The sequence below is a fragment of the Bufo bufo genome, chromosome 6 (assembly GCF_905171765.1).
Source record: "Bufo bufo chromosome 6, aBufBuf1.1, whole genome shotgun sequence".
Taxonomy (NCBI): Eukaryota; Metazoa; Chordata; class Amphibia; order Anura; family Bufonidae; genus Bufo; species Bufo bufo.
The window spans coordinates 116038855-116058940 of record NC_053394.1 but is presented as its reverse complement, the minus strand read 5'-3'; the positions used below and the strand labels follow the sequence as shown (position 1 = coordinate 116058940).

General features: G+C 46.5%; 1 protein-coding gene across 1 annotated transcript in view; it reads right to left on the bottom strand.

Moving 5' to 3' along the window:
- Positions 1–20086, bottom strand: part of SYCP2 (synaptonemal complex protein 2) — a 96089-nt gene that overhangs the window by 65267 nt on the left and 10736 nt on the right. The window contains exon 3 of the mRNA XM_040436625.1: positions 9132–9256. Within this exon, the coding sequence (XP_040292559.1) occupies positions 9132–9256 (125 nt within the window). The remainder of the gene's footprint in view (positions 1–9131; positions 9257–20086) is intronic.

Here is a 20086-nt window from a genome sequence, read left to right as displayed (position 1 = left end):
AAGATATGCTTGTTGGTTATCCCTCTCCTGGGACCTTGGAGCAAACCATGACTCTTGCTGTAAGACTGGACAGATGCATTAGGGAGAGACAACGGGAGCATTTGCTTTTTACACAGGTTATATCCAAACCAGAGACCAGTCTTGTGGGGATCAAGTTTGAGCCTTGTACTGACGAACCTATGAAGCTAGGTTTGACCAGAATAGACCAACGTTGTCGTCGTGGTACATGTTTTTACTGTGGCGACTCCGATCATTGGATCCGGCAATGTCCCAAGGTCCCTCCTTCCGACAGATCATCCAAACCAGAGGGATCTAAAGATAAGGTACTCCCTGGTGTGGTCAAGCAGTTTCATTTGGTTTAAACAAGGGGTCAGGTAGTGCATTTATTGATTCTGGGTCGCCTCTAACTTTATTGATCTTAAATTTGCTCTTCAGGTGGGGGTACCTATGTTAGCCCTTCCCAATCCAATCTACATTGTAGCCATTGATTCTACCCCCTTGCTAAGGGGCACTGTTAAGTATTGTACGCCTGAAATAACTCTGACTGTAGGGGTAACCCACACTGAGAATTGCTCCTTGTTGATCTTAGAAAATGTGCCTGCTGAAATGGTTTTAGGTATGCCCTGGCTCCAATTACACAACCCTGTCATTAATTGGAGAGAGGCGAGCTTAAAAAATGGGGTCCCATGTGTAATTATTGTTTACCCATTATACAGGCGGGTACCTCTGCTGAATCTAAGATGTTACCTGCATATATAAAGGAATTTGCTGATGTGTTCTCCCCATCTGATCTGGGAAGTCTGCCCCCCCATAGATCTTATGACTTAGTGATTGATTTAGTGATGGATTCCAAGTTCCCTAAGGGTCGGATATTTAATTTATCTGGGCCAGAACGCAATGCTTTGAGGGACTACATAAAGGAAAGTCTAAGTAAAGGACACATCAGACCCTCTGTTTCTGCTATGGGGGCGGGGTTCTTTTTTTGTTACAAAAAAGGATGGAGACCTCAGACAGTGTATTGATTATCGTGAATTGAACAAAATCACCATTAAAAATCAATACTCTCTCCCGTTGATCCCCGATCTGTTCAATCAGGTTCTGGGGGCATCATGGTTCTCCAAACTTGATTTCAAAGGGGCATATAATTTGATTCATAGCAAAGAAGGGGATGAATGGAAGACTGCTTTTAATACTCCAGAGGGATACTTTGAATACATGGTCATGCCTTTTGGGCTCAGTAATGCTCCCGCAGTCTTTCAAAATTTTATGAATGACATATTCAGAGAATTCATCGGCAAATTTATGATTGTGTATCTTGATGATATTTAGATTTTTTCCCCGACTTGGCATTCCCATGTTGTTCATATCAAACAAGTGCTGGAAATTCTTAGAGAAAATCAGTTATCGGTCAAATTAGAAAAATGTGTTTTTGGGGTACAAGAAATTTTATATCTAGGTTATATCCTTACTCCACACTCGTTTAAGATGGATCCTGGTAAGGTACAGGCTATCCAAGACTGGATAAGGCCATCTTCCCTTAATGCATTACAGCGCTTCCTTGGTTTCTCTAATTATTATCGTAAATTTATAAAAAAAATTATCTGTAATTGCTAGACCCTTAACCGACTTAACCAAGAAGGGGGCGGATCTTGTTAACTGGCCTCTGGAGGCCATAGAAGCCTTCGAAACTCTAAAAAAAATCTTTTGGGAACGCCCCAGTCTTGATTCAGCCGGATCACGAGAAACCTTTGGTGGTGGAGGTTGATGCTTCTGAGGATGGGGAGGGGGCTATTCTTCTTTCGCAGAAACCCTCTAACCTCACTAATCTAGGACCTTGTGCTTTTTTTACACGAAAATTCTCTCCTACTGAGAGGAATTACAATATTGGCAATCGTGAATTTTAACTCAAGACACGGAGGCGAGTATTGCTTAACCCTTTCTTTACTGAACCACACAGCAGCAAAGAAAAAACAATAACATAACCACCAATGGGCTGATAGCCCCTCCCCTTAGCCCCAGTATAAAGGGAACTCCTTTCAAGCCATCTTCCTCTTTCTTTGCTGCTACCACCCAGCTAAGTATTCCACTGACCTGTTTTGCAGGTTTTTATTTCTGGGATTTATTCCCCGTTTCTTCCTATTAGAGCGTTTTTTTCCCTCATTTTGTTTCTATAGAGTGTTTCTTTCCTCATTTTGGGTTTCACATTTATGTATGTTATATATATATATATATATATATATATATATATATATATATTTATTCCTGGTTTTATTTTTAGGTCCTCTTAGTGCCCCTTACCTCTATCGACTGGGCAGTGGTCCCCCATTGGCGCCATTTACCTGTGTTTTTCCCCTCTTTCGTCAGCTCGGTCGCGCCCGAGATCGCGCGTGTTTTTGCGGGATCTCAGGTGCTATCTCAGTTTTACTGCGCCCGCATTACAATCATCGGCGTCCGAAGTCTCGAGAGATTTCGGACGCCATCTTCCGCCACATCACTGTTTGTATTCGGCTGGCGGCCTCTGCATTGTTCACTCGCTCCTGCAGGCTCTCAGTATTTTAGGTGTGGGGTGACTAACCCCACTTCTGGTTCGGGGGTGATTAATATTATTATTATCATCCGCTTCTTCAAGGTTTTTGCCCCATAATATCATGTCCTCTCATAGGACCCCTACACCGGCTCGGGGTAGCCCTAATCAGGAGGCAAACCCCCCTCCTCCCTCTAGGCAGGGGGTTATGCCGGCATCAGGGGGGTTATTACCTGTGTCCTCTGAGGCGCAGGCTCTGGCCCTTCAGCAGTCAATATCAAATGCCATTATGACTGCCATGGGCTCCATGTCATCTGTGCTAACACACTCCATTTCCCAGGTCCTTATTGCCAACCCATCCTCTAGTCTGGCCTCTAATCCATCTCCCTTACCAGCCCCAGCTGCCTCCAGAAATTATGACAATGATGGCCTAGTACTATCCCATGAGGCGCGCTAAGGGTCGCGCAAACGAGCCTGTCCGCGCCAGGCAGAACGTGCACGGCAATGGAAGTCGGCCCGGTCTCAACCAGAGTCCGATTCTGACTCTTTTAGAGAGTCCGAGGAGGAGGCTTTGATGGAATCTCCACGCGATTCCGAGGAGGAGGGCAGAGACATGTCAGCTGACCAAGTGGAATCAGTGTCTTTTTCACCTCGCCCACTACGGCCTACTACTGCCAAGTCGGCAATGACGTCCGGTCCGCCCGTTCCCCTTACGGACCCTGCGGGCGACCCGTTGTTTGATCCAGACTCCCTCCACCACCCTAGGTCCGCAGAATTGCTCCCGGCTCCTCATGCAACCAGCTATTTGGAGACCATGGTCCGTAGACCTCTTAGTAAGGAGACACGGAATAAGCTACGGGCCGAGTGCCCACGTCCGGCTATCCCAAACAAGGTGTGCGAAATGCCTGTTGTGGACCCTAAGATGGTCCAATTTCTGTCTAAATCAGGGTTTAGTCCCCGGAGAGGCCTAGATTCGGCTCTACGAGCCTGCCAAGACAAATTACTAGACATCTTGGGGCCCCTAGCAAAAATATTTGATATGGCGGAGTCTGCCAAAGCAGAGGGACAATAGGTCGACCCGGAGGATCTCCGAGGTTGGGTCCAGAGAGCCATTTGCATGGCAGGAAATGCAAACACGTCGCTGGCTATCGAGCGATGCAAGGCCATTTTGATGAAAATAGAGCCTAAACTGACCAATATGGCCCTAACGGAGTCAGGGAAGGAGGCCCAAGGGTTTCTCTTCGGAGACCCGTTTATAAAAGACCTCGGGAAGTTCGTAGGAACCTTCACCGCCATGGATAAAGCGCAGACATCCATGCGCAGGGTCTTCAGCGGTAGGGTTTCCTCCAGGGCCGGCAGAACAAGGGGCCGTCTGTCCGGCCGCTCCTCTTTTCAGACCCAGGGCACGGGTTCGAGGCTCCTTCCCATCCTACCAATCTTCAGGCCAAGACCCAAGGCATCAACCGTCCTTTTTCCCATCCCGTGGCGCTGCAGGAAGAAGGAGAGCATATAGAGGAAATCCGAACCTTAGACGCCCCTTCGGTAAGTCTTCCACCTCGTCTCCTTTCTTCAGACAATTATGTCGGGGGCAAACTCCAACATTTTGCTCATGTTTGGGCGTCCATTACTAGCGACCCGTGGGTTTTAACCACGATTCGGGGGGTTCACATAGAACTCGTGGGGCCCCCGCTAGTTGCTTCCCCACTTCATCCCATAATCCGGTCTCAAACTTCACAATCCCTCATAGACACGGAATTACAAGCATTATACCTAAAGGGAGCCATGGAACTGGCTCCTCACGCTCACGGCGGGGTAATCAGCAATATTTTTCTTGTCGAGAAGAAAGGGGGTCAACATCGCCCCGTCATCAACCTCAAGGCACTGAATGCCTTCGTCAGGTATCGACATTTCAAAATGGAGGGCATCCACCTTCTAAGGGACATGCTTCTTCCAGACGATTGGATGGCGAAGTTGGACCTCAAAGATGCGTACTTGACGGTCCCGGTTGCACCCTTCTCCAGGGATCTGCTCCAGTTTCGCTGGCAAGGGAACATTTGGCGTTTCACGTGCCTTCCATTTGGCCTGTCTTCCGCCCCCTGGTGTTTCACCAAATTCATGCGTCCGGTTGTAGCATGGCTCCGCAGCCGGGGGGTGAGACTTATAATTTACCTGGACGACATTCTGATCATGGCGAGGGAGTGTGCTACCCTCCAGGCCCATCTCCAGATGTCTATAAACCTCATCTCCAACTTAGGTTTCGTAATCAACCGCGAGAAGTCCTGTCTTACCCCGTCCCAAACCATGGAGTTTCTCGGTTTCATGGTGGATTCTGCCTCTTTGACACTCAGCCTCTCTTCAGCGAAGGTTCGGACGATTCGCAAGGAGTTGCGCCGCACTCTGACTTTATCGCAGGTTTCTCTTCGACATCTGGCCCAGGTGATAGGTCTCCTGTCGTCTTCTATTCAAGCTATCTTCCCGGCACCTCTGCATTATCGAGCTCTCCAACGACTCAAGATCGCCCACCTGCAGGCGGGTGCGTCGTATGCGGATCTGATCTCCTTGGATCCAGAGACACGGGACGAACTGGAATGGTGGATTGGCAACCTTTCCGCATGGAACGGCAGAGCAATCTTCGGTCCGCAACCGGATATAGTAGTGGAGTCGGATGCCAGCCTCCACGGCTGGGGAGCCCACTTCGAGGGAGTATCCACCGGAGGCCCATGGTCAGCGACCGAGTCCCACCTACACATCAACGCTCTGGAACTCCTGGCAGGTTCTTTTGCGATTCGCAGCTTCACCAGTGGGAGAGCCAGGGCATGTATCCACCTCCGGATGGACAATGTCTCCGCGGTTCGCTACATCAACTCCATGGGGGTACCCGCTCCACCATGTTGACCCACTTGGCGAAGGAATTCTGGGATTATTGCCTGACCAACAACATCTTGGTAGTGGCGGAATATCTTCCCAGACTCCACAACACATTGGCCGATTGGAGCTCGCGTTACATTTAAGATGCCAGCGACTGGAGATTAGATGTGGAGGTATTCTCCACCATCTCGTCACATTGGGGTCCGTTCTCTATCGACCTCTTTGCGTCTCGCTGGAACGCCCAACTCCCCAGATATTTCAGGTGGAGACCAGATCCGGCCGCAGAGGCGGTGGAAGCGTTTCTTCAACAATGGTCGGACGACTTGATGTATGCCTTCCCACCGTTTTCTCGAATCCCTCGGGTCCTAGCCAACGTGCGTCGCCAAGCATCGGAGCTTGTTCTAATACTACCCTTGTGGGGGATCCAGTCTTGGTTCCCGCAGCTGCTGGAACTACTGGTGGACAACCCCCTATTACTTCCCAACCAGCCGACTCTGCTGCTAGGGCCAGTGAATCAGCCGCACCCTTTGCTTTTGGAGGGCTCCTTGCGTCTGCTGGCGTGCAGAGTATCGGGGTGTCCTGGCAAACCCCGGAAGTTTCGGAGACAGCTAGATTCCTTTTAGAGAGCGCGTGGGCCCCTGGAACCAGAAGGGCCTATCGGGCAGCCTGGCAGTCTTGGGCTAGTTGGTGCTTCCTTCGGAACCTGGATCCCACTACTGCATCTGTGAATAATGTTATCCAGTTCCTCACCTCTCTCTACGAGGAAGGCGAGGCCTATCGCACTATTAATGTGTTCAGGTCGGCTATTTCTTCCGGGCACAGAGGTTTTTATGTTATTGTCATTGGTGGTTATGTTATTGTTTTTTCTTTGCTGCTGTGTGGTTCAGTAAAGAAAGGGTTAAGCAATACTCGCCTCCGTGTCTTTCATAAAATCATGACTTTACATCATAAACTAGGAAAATCATGCAATTGTTAGCCATTAAATGGGCATTTGAGGAGTGGAGACATTTTTTGGAGGGGGCCAAACATTGTATCACTGTTCTTACTGATCACAAAAATGTATTATGTTTAGAGTCCGCGAAACGCCTGAATCCTCGCCAGGCCAGATGGGCATTGTACTTCACGCGTTTTAACTTCTCTATTACTTTGAGGCCAGGAAGTAAGAATGGGAAAGCTGATACTTTGTCTCGAAGTTTTTGTGTGTTTCAACCTCCTGACACTCCTCCTGAATCTATTTTGCCGGCTAACATCATTGTGGCATCTGTATACGCGGATCTTGCTTCGGATATTGAGGCGGCACAACATCTAGCTCCGGAGCAGACACCCACAGATAAGTTATTTGTTCCTGGTCATTTCGGTCTCCGGCTGCTGGGTGAGTGCCATGATTCTGTTTTATGTGGTCATCCTGGTATTGAGGCCACCAGGGAACTGCTGTCTAGGTCTTATTGGTGGCCCACATTATCTAGAGATGTCAGTTCTTTTGTCTCTACTTGTGAGGTATGTGCCAGATCCAAGACTCCTAGAACACGTCCTGCTGGTGAATTATGACCATTACCCATTCCTAGTAAACCCTGGTCACATATTTCCATGGATTTCACTACTGACTTGCCACCCTCTGAGGGTAAATCCGTGGTTTGGGTAGTGGTCGATAGGTTTAGTTCCTCTGGCTAAGCTCCCAAATGCCAAGATTCGGATTCTGTTTTTATTGAGCAAGTGGTACGATTGCAGGGAGTTCTGGAGAACATTGTTTCTGACAGCGGTGTTCAATTTGTTTCTAAGTTTTGGAGAGCATTTTGTCAGAGGTGTGAGATATCATTGTCCTTTTCATCAGCTTTTCATCCCGAGACTAATGGGCAGACTGAATGATTGAATCAGGCAGTGGAACAATTTTTAAGATCTTACATCTCTGATAATCAGCAATTATGGGTGAAATATCTTCCTTTGGCAGAGTTTGCCATCAATAACCGTGTGAACTCTTCCACTGTAGTCTCGCCGTTCTTCTGTAATTTTGGTTTCCATCCTCGATTTAATTCTTGCTCATCGATTTCCTCACCTAACCCTGAAGCTGATAGTGTAACTTCAGAACTGTGCACAGTTTGGGCTCGGGTTCAGTCGAACCTGGAAAAAGCTCAGGAGGTTCAGAAAATTAATGCTAATAGGAAGCATTCTAAAGGGGTTGATTTTAAGGTTGGGGAAAAAGTCTGGTTGTCCACAAAAAATGTGTCCTTAAAAGTGTCTTCTAGGAAATTTGGGCCACGATTTATTGGACCATATGAAATTTTTGACATCATTAATCCTGTATCATTTAGGTTTAAGATTCTAAACTCATTTCGTATCCACAATGTATTTCATAAATCTTTGCTTAAAAAATATATTATACTCATAGTTCCGTCTCAGGCAGTTCCTTCTCCGGTTCTGGTGGATGGTCAAAATTATTGTTCTTTCTAAAATCATTGATGTTAGGAAAGTTCGTAATTTGTTTCAATACCTTGTCCATTGGAAGGGTTATGGGTGCCAGTGAATAAGATTCATGGTTCTAGGTTGATTCGAAAATTTCATCTTGCTCATCCATAAAAACCTTTTCCTGTGTCTTTGGGTCCGGTAGCCCCTCGTAGAAGGGGGAGTACTGTCGCACTCTGTCCATTCAGTGCCGCCGGCGCCCTGCGATATGTTTGAGCGAGGACGCACGCTGCGTCCTCATCTCCAAAGCAACGGGGGGCAGAAAGGACCCTGCCGCGCACGCCTCCTTAGCGTGTCCGGCATCCTCCGCTCCCATTGTGACTGCGAAGTGTCTGAGCGCCGAACTGGGCACTCGGCTAAATGCAGGGGATGAGTCATGTGACGCTGGCCACGTCACATGACTCCTGCTCTCCCCTATTTAACAGGCTGGCCACAGGTTGCCTGAGATTAAGGTCCTTTACCTTGTGTATTCTTCGTTGGCTTTTCACTTTGTATTGAACTTTGGCTAGTTACTCGACTTTGTATTTTGCTTGCTCCTTTTGTACTTTTGCATCTCCTGGTATTTGACTTCTGCTTGACTTTGACTTTCCTCGCTTGCTCCCTGTGTCCTATTTTCGCTTCTCCTGGTTTTGACTTTCGGTTTGTACATTGACGCTGATTCTGCTTGTTCCCTGGTACCGCTGTGATATCCCGGTTTTGACCTTGCTTGTTTGACCTCCCTGTATTTGTCTGTTCCTCCACACTTACGCAGGTTAGGGATCGCCGCCCAGTTGCGCTCCGTTGCCTAGGACGGGTAGTGCAAGTAGGCAGGGACAGAGGAGTGGGTGGAGTCAGGGGTGCATGCTTCCCTACCCCCTCGTGACAAGGGGTTAAATATCTGTTATCGGTGTTAGCCCTGGGTCTCTGCTGTGTGAAACAGCAGAAACCGGACGGCTAAATAGTGCCCATTCAGACGGCATCTTTAAAGACCCGACCAGCACTGTACATGTACGCCACAGGTTGGGAAGGGTTTTAAGACCTGACTTGTGCAGTACATGTATGTCGCAAGTTGGGAAGGGGTTAAATGCCTAAATTAGTGTGGTAACTGTGTTTCACCTTTACAGTAGGTCAGCATGCAGTAAGAGAGATGCCAAATCTACTTTACAAGTATTTTTTGGAATCCTGAAAGGGTAAATCCATTCTTATGAACAGTACTGACAAAGGTAGAATAGCTCATAGTTCACATCTAACCAAAAAGCTATACCCCATTCATTTACATGGCAACAAACATATATAGTACCTGAATTTTCCTGGCAAATTCTTTGCTAATTTGTTTGCACATCATTCTGACATCAGAACTGCTCCCGTCCAAGGGGTCCGTGGCCGCTGTGGAAGTGTTATTCCCAGAAGTACTGGACAGTTGCTCTGAGACAACAAAAACAACAATAACATGTTGTAATACATTACAGTGGCACAGCATGTTCTGTGTATTACAAGAACACACTGATTTCAATGAGAACTGTGTAATTCTTCTTTACCTTGACACTGCAGGGAAATACTTTAAATACAGAGTATCTGAACTTCCCTGAATTTTTGCTACCCTTTTCCCTGTGCAGATAACAGCTAATCACCCTATCAATCTGCTATGCAGAGCTTTTAGCTTAGCGAGCAGGTATAGGCAGGAACTCTGCATAGCACACTGCTGCTCTGGCCTGTGCCTGCTACGCTAAAGCCCGGCATAGCATATCAGACGTGCTATGCTAGGCTCGGCACTGGCACAGACAGGGGGAGCCATGTGTTATCTTGCCAGTACAGCACTCACTGTACCCCAGCAGCGGAATCTGTATACCCCTACACTGCTGACATGTCAGAGGTGTACACGTATACGTATTCCAAAGTCCTATAGACTCCTGAACTTCGGGTATCTACTTTGTAAGTAAAACTGGAAAAAAACATTTCACATAAATTAACTAGCACAGAATAGTTTTTATTAAACTTCTTCAAAAGGTTAGGTACACTTTAATTTAAACACCTTTTGCCAATTAGGTCTTGAAAAAGTCATTAAAGTGGCATTTCGGTAAAGTAACTTAATTTTTGAAAAACTGCATTAAGGCTGCAAGCTGTGACCTAACCAGAACCCATACCTATACATATAACCAGAGCTTCAATTTACCTTGCAATCGATTTGTCTAGCTCCTGGGTGAGCCTGCAAAACACTGAGAGTATCATGGCATCTGATTTTCCCTCACAAAACCTCAATCCCCACAATCCCTAGCTTTCCTGCTGTGAGTTAGTGCTTGTTCATGAGTGTAGATGTTTGTTGATTAGCCTGATACAGTCCAGTCATGCCCCCTCTACTCAGTAATCAGCAGCACACTGACACAAGACATTTAGCTAAAGAACTGATAGCAACACACTGAGCGTGCTCGACCTAACAAAGGCTCAGAACTACAGGTCGATGACATGGTAGCTTATGGGGAAACACAGAGGGTAGCAGAGGAAGAAAACTACTGTTATAACTACTGAATGGTAAATATGTTAAATTTACATTATATTAGGTAATTATTGATGATGAGTTAGTCTAAAACCTAAGTTATATTTATGGTAACCGGAATACCCCTTTAACACACAGTTTCAGTTACACTTTTCTCCTGGCACTGGGGATGTTTACTCAATGTGGAGACTTAAAGGGAGACTGTCACCTATTTGACACATATTAAACTGTTATCACTGCTCTGTAGGTGACATAAACAGTTGAAGGGGTTGTCCGGGTTCAGAGTTGAACCTGGACAAACCTCCATTTTCACCCAGGCAGCCCCCCTGACTTGAGCATCAGTGCAGTGCATGCTCTGATGCTCTCCTTTGCCCTGCAAGGGATCTTTTGTTTATAATACACTGCTGGGCAGAAGCTTCCGCCCGGCAGTGTGTTCGTTGACGTCACCGGCTCTGACAGGCGGGCTTTAGCGCTGCCCTAGCCGTTTAACAGGCTAGGGCAGCGCTAAAGGCGGCCCATCAGTGCCGGTGATGTCACCGGGCTCCTTGAGAAGCCGGAAGAAGAGGCTTTGCTCACCTGCCAGGGACCCGGTACGTCACCGAGTATAAGAAAACTTCCGGCTAAGAATTTCCTATGTGAAAGCGGGGCTTCATAAATAGGACATGCATGTATGTAATATGTATGTCACTCTAGTACTATTACACCAATGTCCCCAATCCCGGACAACCCCTTTAACATACAGTCCTGATCAAAAGTTTAAGACCACTTGAAAAATGGCAAAAAATCATATTTTACATTGTTGGATCTTAACAAGGTTCCAAGTAGAGCTTCAACATACAACAAGAAGAAATGAGACTGAGACAAAACATTTTTTGAGCATTCAATTAATTGGAAAAAACGATTAAACTGAAACAGGCTGTTTTTCAGCTGATCAAAATTTTAGGACCACATGCCTTTAAAAGGCCAAATCTGTGCAAAGATGTGGATTCATTGTCATTTTCTGTCAGGTAGTCACACGTTGTGATGGCAAAGGCAAAAAAACTCTCCCTTTTTGAACGTGGTCGGGTTGTTGAACTGCATAAGCAGGGTCTCTCACAGCGCGCCATCGCTGCTGAGGTGGGACGCAGTAAGACAGTCATTTGGAATTTCTTAAATGATCCTGAGGGTTATGGAACAAAAAAGTCAAGTGGAAGGGGGGCGTGGCCTGCTGCCGACCGAGATGGCTGCTTGGTTAGAGAGCTCCGGTTTACCATCCCTGTAAAGCGACTTAGAGCACCTTGGCAAAGGAGGAACAGCGCTGGCAAACCTTCTCCTACCTTGAGGGTGACATGATGACCCGAAAGAAAGCCTCCCGTCTGGGTCTCCGACGCCTCACAGACTTCTTCACAAAACAGGAGCCTGATGGCGGCTTCCCACCACTACGCGCAGCCTCTTCACCATCGCTGCAGGGGGCCGAGGACGACTCTTCATCAGCGTCCAGAGGAAGACCGTGCATACCTCCTCCTTCTCCCCCCGTCAGCGGGGACACAGAGGGACGAAGCGATCTCTTACAAGCGCTGCAGCTATCCCGTACGAGGGACAAAGAGCTCTACTACCGCAACGCTCCTGGGCCTGAACAAGGGGACGTCATGGCGAATACGCCGCCGGTGAGTGACAATATAGCCGGCGCTGCTGCAAGCAATAAAAGTCCCGCAGATAGGTCCCAGTCTCCTGCCTTAGACCAGGCATCAATTAATGTAGCAGCGGTGTCAGACCCACTGCAGAACTTTGCTTGTACCGACCAAACAGTATCGGAGAATACATTTAAAGTATAACTGTCATATTTAAATTTTTTGGAGTATTGGATTGTGGTGATTAATATCTCCTTGGTGGCCCTATTTCAACTTTTCACTGTGTATTCAATTACCCCTTAATTCCACATTTTTGTTCCCTATACTGCCTACTTTTACCTGTGCTTAAAATAGGGTTGCTAGGCATGTTCTGTCTATCTGTTGAAGGACGGAGGACTCAGAAGCAGGCTGCGTGCAAGGTCAGATTACTGACAGCCAGGGACTGTAAGGCCCCTTTCACACGGGCTTTGCGGGAAAATGTGCGGGTGCGTTGCAGGAACACCCGCGATTTTTCCGCACAAGTGCAAAACATCGCTGGAGGGGTTAAAAAAATAATAATAATAATTTAAGTCCACTTGATCGCGATGCCCGGCATCTCCTTCTGTCCTCATCTGATCTCTGTGCAGCAACCGGACCTTTGGTGACGTCATTCCGGTCATCACGTGATCCATCACCATGGTAAAAGATCATGTGATGGATCATGTGATGACCGGAATGACGTCACCAAAGGTCCGGTTGCTGCACAGAGATCAGATGAGGACAGAAGAGATGCCGGCTACGCGATCAAGTGGACTAAGGTGAGTTAAATTATTTTTTTTTAACCCCTCCAGCGATGTTTTACTATGCATTCTGTATTCAGAATGCTATTATTTTCCCTTATAACCATGTTATAAGGGAAAATAATAATGATCGGGTCTCCATCCCAATCGTCTCCTAGCAACCATGCGTGAAAATCACACCGCATCCGCCCTTGCTTGCAGATTCTTGCGATTTTCACGCAACCCCATTCATTTCTATGGGGCCTGCGTTACGTGAAAAACGCACAAAGAGGAGCATGCTGCGATTTTCACGCAACGCACAAGTGATGCGTGAAAATCACCGCTCATGTGAACAGCCCCATAGAAATGAATGGGTCGGTATTCAGTGCAGGTGCAATGCGTTCACCTCCCGCATCGCATCCGCGCGGAATACTCGCTCGTGTGAAAGGGGCCTAAGTAAATGATTAAAGCCAGGTCCTCCCCAGCAGCTGATAACAGTGCCTGGGCTGTGTGCACTTCTCCCTGTCCTTGTGCTTGGCAGACGCTCCCTCACTCAGCAGAGCTGGACAATGCAGAGTCGAAGCAGCGCACAACAGGGAAGGGAGATCTGCCATCTGCTCAGTGTATAAATGAAAGCAACACGTGGTAAGAGGACCCCTTTGTGCTGCAGGAGATTAACCCTTTAGGAGGAGGGCTCTGGTTACTGACACTTTTGGGGGGCTATTGTTACTGGCTAGTAAGGGCAGGCGGGATTAGCCTTAGGGTGAGGGCAGTGGCGGTCATCTTAACTGAATAGTGAAATTGCAGTTTTATGCAGACTGGTTGCTAAGGGCTGAATCTTATTAAATATGGGGTAAGTCAGTCTAATAGTAAATGATTCTGGGATATCATGTTATTAGTAACTACATATATGAAAATTGAAATTAGGGTCTAAATGTGACAGTTATCCTTTAAATCCATGATGACGGCTGTCCATCATTCACTTATTTCGCAGCTGCAACAGGATGCTGCTTCCATTACATCTTCCATAGACGACATGGGCTCAAGGGTGAACCATATTGAAAATAAGATGGGTGAACTAACCAACTCCCACAATGAACTTATCGATGCTCATTACTCTCTGGAGGATGAAGTGGCGGGGTTGAAAGCCAAACTGGCTGACCTGGAAGACAAAAAACAGACGCAACAACTTAAAATTTAGGGGGATCCCAGATAAAGTATCCCCTGCTAATTTGCAGCAATTCCTAGGAGACATGCTCAGGATGATATTTCCAGACAAAGATCCCCAGCTGCTCCTGATCGATAGGGCTCATCATTTGCCCAAACCTAAACATATACCAGCATCAGCGCCTAAAGATGTTATTGCGCGATTCCACTTTTATTGTGTGAAAGAAGACCTGGTATCCTATATCAGGAAAAACCAAAGTTTGCCAGCTCCATTTCAGGACATTCAAGTATTTGCGGACCTTTCGCAAGCTACATTACAAGCTAGAAAACAACTTTCCCCAATAACCAAAGTATTGAGGGACCTCCAGATCCCATACAAGTGGGGATTCCCGCTGAAGCTTTTGATCCATAGGGATGGGAAAACATTTGTTATTAAGAATCCTGAAGAAGGAGAATCCCTCCTAAAGGCCTGGAACACTGGAAAACCCGTATCGCCTGTTCCTGCAAGAAAGAAAATCCCCTCCCATGTACCCCCGGATTGGGCCTCAGTGGGAGAATAATCTCAGTTGTATTACCAATGCTGTCCGATGTGCCCTTCTTGCCGAATAGACACAACTAATAGGGATGGCGGGGCAAGGCTGAACTGTTGATCCCCAATTTCACTGGTCTGGGTTTTTTGTAACCTCTTTAAGACCAGCTATTCGGTATTGTTTAACTAACCTATGCTTATTTCACAGGTTGTAATTTTTCTAATGTTTGATTTATATGTTCTTTTTGTTTTCTCGATGGTCATATGTTTGCAAAGCCCTCAGCACTTCAGAAACCACAGGAAAGGGTACTAGTCTGTATTCAGCTTACATGTAGTCTCCATATTTATGGCGGTTAAGGTAATGTCTATTAATGCCAAGGGGCTTAATTCCCCCTATAAGAGAACCTCTCTTTGGAGAGACGTATGCTCCTCACAGATAGATATATTATGTGTTCAGGAAACACATTTTGTTCACAACAAACACCCAGATTTATCTTGAAGGGGTTTCTCTACTATATTATTGGCCAACTCTACTAAGAAAAAAGCGGGAGTGGCTATTGTAGTAATTGATGAGGGAGGTCGTTTTATTATTTTGGTAGGCTCAGTGGGTTTGGTTGCACTGACCTTGGTCAATATCTATGCCCCCAACAAATCCCCTATCAGATTCTTAAATAAAGTCTTGAGGAAAGCACGTAGTATTCAAAAGGGGCATTTATTGTTATGTGGGGGTTTCAATATTGTTCCAGACAGGCATCTAGATTCAACGGGTTGTAACAGAACCCTGGCCCGGGCCTTGGCTGAGAGATAACCACCTTTATGATACCTTTCGCTGCCTAAACGCAAATTCGAAAGAATATAGCTTTTATTCTGCAAGGCATAGATCGTTCTCCCGAATCGATCTGTTTCTCTCAGACAGGCCATTATTATCCCGGATCTCTAAGTCATCTGTCGGGGTCATGTCTTGGTCTGACAATGCCCCAATTTCCTGCTCAATATCCCGATTCCAATCCTTTAATTCTCAGAGATCCTGGAGAAATAATACCTTTCTCCTACGTCATCCAAAATATAAACCATAAACCGAAGCCGCCATAGCGTAATACTTTTCTCTTAACAACATAGATAACATTAATACTTTCACCCTTTGGCAAGCTCATAAAGCAATCGTTAGTGGAGAATTGTTAAAACAAAGTTCACACTTCAAGAAATCCCGAGAGGCTAAACTAACAAACCTTCTAGATGAGGCGGCCAAACTAGAAGAACAGTTGAGGCTAGACCCATCCCTAACTCTCCACAGAAACGTAATGTCCTTAAGACATGAGATTCATTCCATTTTACAAACTGCGACTTTCATATTATCAATCCTATAATAAACCGAGTAGATTAATGGCGAGGAAAATTAAGCCAATAACTCAAAAGGGTAAATATCCCCTACATGTTAGCTCCCGATAGAGTGTCTAGGAATACTCACCCAAACGAGATAGCAGAAGCCTTTAATCAGTACTATTCTAAATTATATAACCTTAATGGAGACCCCTCCACGCCTCAACCGGCCTTAGAGAAAATTGCCTCTTTTCTTCAAAAAGTCAATCTCCCCTCTCTAAATGAACAAATTGCGGAGCTCAATACCCCAGTTTCTGCTTCCGAAGTGGAAGCCACGATTAAATCTCTGAAACCGAATAAATCACCCGGCCTTGACGGATACTCTAATGAATACTATCAATTATTTTTACCCCTATTACGGCCACATCTAGTTCAGTTGTTTAACAAGGTTTTGGCTGGGGAACAATTTCCAACTGAAATGTTGCAGGGTACGATTGTCACCATCCCAAAGCCGGGTAAAGCGATGGATTCCCCTGCAAATTTCCGCCCCTTACTGTGACCTGAAAATATACGCAAAACTGTTAGCTCACAGACTCTTGAAAATCTTGCCACTGCTGATCCATAGTGACCAGGTTGGCTTTACAAAGGGCAGAGAGGCACCAGATGGTACTCGACGGATATTGGGTTTGTTGCAGAGGGCTGGGGGGTTGGGGACGCCTTCTCTGCTTCTAACCCTGGATGCGGAGAAGGCGTTCGACCGTATCCATTGGGGATTTTTCGTCAGCGGTACTAGATAAATTTGGCTTTCGAGGTCCTATTTAAAATGCGATCCAGGCTTTATACTCCACTCCCTCAGTCAGAGTACTGGCTATTGGCTCCCTCTCCTCCCCTTTTTCTATCACAAACGGCACCCGACAGGGTTGTCCCCTCTCCCCTTTTCTCTTTTTAATGGTAATGGAGCCCTTCGCAGAAATGATAAGGATGTCAGAGTCGATACGTGGCATTTCAGCTGGTAACCGGCAGCATAAGATAGGGTTGTTTGCGGACGATGTTATTCTGACCCTAACAAACCCCATGCCTTCTTTGAGGGCCACTTTACAGATTATTAGGGAATTTGGGGAGGTCTCTTACTACAAGATCAACGAATCTAAATCCCAAATACTAGCGGCACTGGAGAATGAATTCCCTTTCCAATGGGCTGTCTCCTCAATTACATATTTGGGCATACAAATTTGCTTTCCCCTTGCATGGTTAGTCAAAAGCAAATATGACGTATTATATAACTCCCTCCAAAACGACCTAGACCGATATACTAAATTAAATCTATCCTGGCTAGGGCGAATAGTAACTTATAAAATGATGGTGCTCCCAAAGATTATATACCTATTTCGCACTCTCCCCATCCCTATACCCGCCACAGTCATGGCAAAATTTAAGACTCAAATGCTTTCATTTATTTGGAAAAAAGGCCCTCATAGAATAGCAGGCTCTATACTCTACAGCCATAGGTCTCACGGGGGCTTGGGGGTTCCAAATCTACAGGGATATTATGAATCCTTTGTTTTCAAACAGCTGAGATTCTGGTGTCGACAAGAGGATACTCCAAGCTGGCAACAGATAGAGGTAGATCTTAATAAAGGGAAGCCACTCTATTCTTTACTCATAGTACATGCTATTGACCCCAGCTTCCCGCTTCCATCAGCGCTGACATTGAAATCATCCATCTAAATATGGAAACTATTACTACAACGTATTGGTCCAACATCTCCAAAGAGGGTGGTACAGATTTCCATAGAGATCTTGCAATACTATATAACAGATTTCTCAGTGGGAGGATGGCGGAAAGCTGGGGTACAGGTGTTAAACGATTTCTTTGAAGATAACATATTGAAATCTTTCTCCTGCTTGCAAATTTCATATGGGATACCAGACTCTTACCATTACCATTATAATAGGATAGTCCACTTTTTAACCAAATGGCCTAAGAGAGATATAATTCTTCCAGTTGCCCTTCTTAACCTTATCTTACACACGCGAGGGGACTTGCAGACTCCCACCAGCACAATTTATAAAACTGTCACAGGTGATATGCTCTTGACTAAAAAGGCACATTTTCTAAATTCGGAGAGAGATCTGCGGCTCTCGTATTCCATAACAAAGTGGCAAGTGGCGATAAGAATAACCTATCAAGCTACAAAGTGCTCTAACTTATTAGAATGCTATCATAGATTACTCACACGTACTTTACTCCCGCTAAACTCAGTAGATTCTACTCCAATGTGGAGAACTCGTGCTGGCGCTGTCAGAAGTCACCTGGCAACCTCATACATATATTCTTCTGGGCCAAAGTTGAAGAACTAGTGAGAGAGGCGACAGGCTCCAAAATTTCTCAGACCCCGGCTTTGGCGCTCCTCTCACTAGATTTTGATATGATTCCTCGCCACCTTAGATTACTGTCATATCTTACTCACGGCCAAACTCCTAGTCGCAAAACATTGGAAATCACCCACCATTCCTTCTATGAGTGAACTCAAAGATAAAATTTCCACCCATGCTATTTACGAACACCTTTGGGCTCAGCGGACCAATAGGCTGTTCCATTTCCAGTCCTCTTGGTCACCTTGGCCATTCCTACATGACTAAAGTCACCTTTCCTAAACTAGTAAAGATTCCTAAACTAGTAAGAATATCTATTGAAGACAAGTCTTTGATCATCGAATCCTTTATAATTTTATTTCGTTTTGATTTCTATTGTCTTAATGTTCTTTTCGTATCTAATTCTGCTCTTAGAACAAATCTAATATAATGTCTTATTTGATGCTGTTTTACATTGGCAGCACCCGAGCGGGTGCCATAGGACATGATGTATGTTAACACTTTGCCTGTTTACTTTTATAAGTGGCTGCGCCCACTTTTACGCTTGATATATAATTGTGTCTAGTAGGGGTGGGCGATATGGCCTAAAATCTATATTGCGATATAATTTTAAGCATGTGCGATATGCGATATATATCGCAATATAAATAAAAAGTAAAAAAAAGTTTAAACACGCCCCCCAAATATATTTTGGGGGGGCGTGTTTAAACTTTTTTTGACTTTTTATTTAATAACTATTAGTCTCCTTAAGGGCTAGAACGTAGAGAACCCTTGTCATATTCACCCTAATAGAGCTCTATTAGGGTGAATAGGACTTTACACTCTCCCTGCAGCCCTGTGCTTTGTGCACACAGCAGCAGGGAGCTGATCCCCCTCCTCTAAACGGTGCCATCCACAGATCCCCCCCCTCCCCTCAACGGTGCCATCCACAGATCCCCCCCCTCCCCTCAACGGTGCCATCCACAGATCCCCCCCCCTCCCCTCAACGGTGCCATCCACAGATCCCCCCCTCCCCTCAACGGTGCCATCCACAGATCCCCCCCCTCCCCTCAACGGTGCCATCCACAGATCCCCCCCTCCCCTAAACGGTGCCATCCACAGATCCCCCCCCTCCCCTAAACGGTGCCATCCACAGATCCTCCCCCTCCCCTAAACGGTGCCATCCACAGATCCCCTCCCTCCCCTAAACGGTGCCATCCACAGATCCCCTCCCTCCCCTAAACGGTGCCATCCACAGATCCCCCCCCCCCCTAAACGGTGCCATCCACAGATCCCCCCCCTCCCCTAAACGGTGCCATCCACAGATCCCCCCCCTCCCCTAAACGGTGCCATCTACAGATCCCCCCCCCCTCCCCTAAACGGTGCCATCCACAGATCCCCCCCCCCCCCCCCCACAGGAATACATTTAAAAACTAATCAGTAACTTTAACTTTATTCATTGGTGATCTCTTTACTGTATACCTTACTAGGTCTTAGCTCCGATAACAGCAGGCAGTGCGGGGGGCGGCGCTCACTCACTGACGTCACGCGCCTGCGCCGCCTAGTGGGAGGAGCAGGCGCGTGACGTCAGTGAATGAGCGCCGCCCGCCCGCACTGCCTGCTGTTACCGGAGCTAAGACCTAGTAAGGTATACAGTAAAGAGATCACCAATGAATAAAGTTAAAGTTACTGATTAGTTTTTAAATGTTCTACTGTCAGCGGCGTGGCCCTGTATATTCTAACCCCCAGGCAAGCGTCCCTGTCACCATGGGAACGCCTGGGGGTTAGAATATACCATCGGATTTGAGTTTTCACGCGCTCACTGAGATCGTGAAAACTCAATGATTTACTGTCAGTCCCTCCCCTCCTCCTCTTTTGTCATTGGTGGTCAGCGGCAGCCGCGCACAGTGGGGAAGGAGGGACTCTCTCCTTCTCCACTGTGCCGGCTCAGGAGAAGATGGTGCGCGCAGAGAGCGTGATCATATCGCGGTCTGGCGATATAGGCGATATGCTCAAAATCCA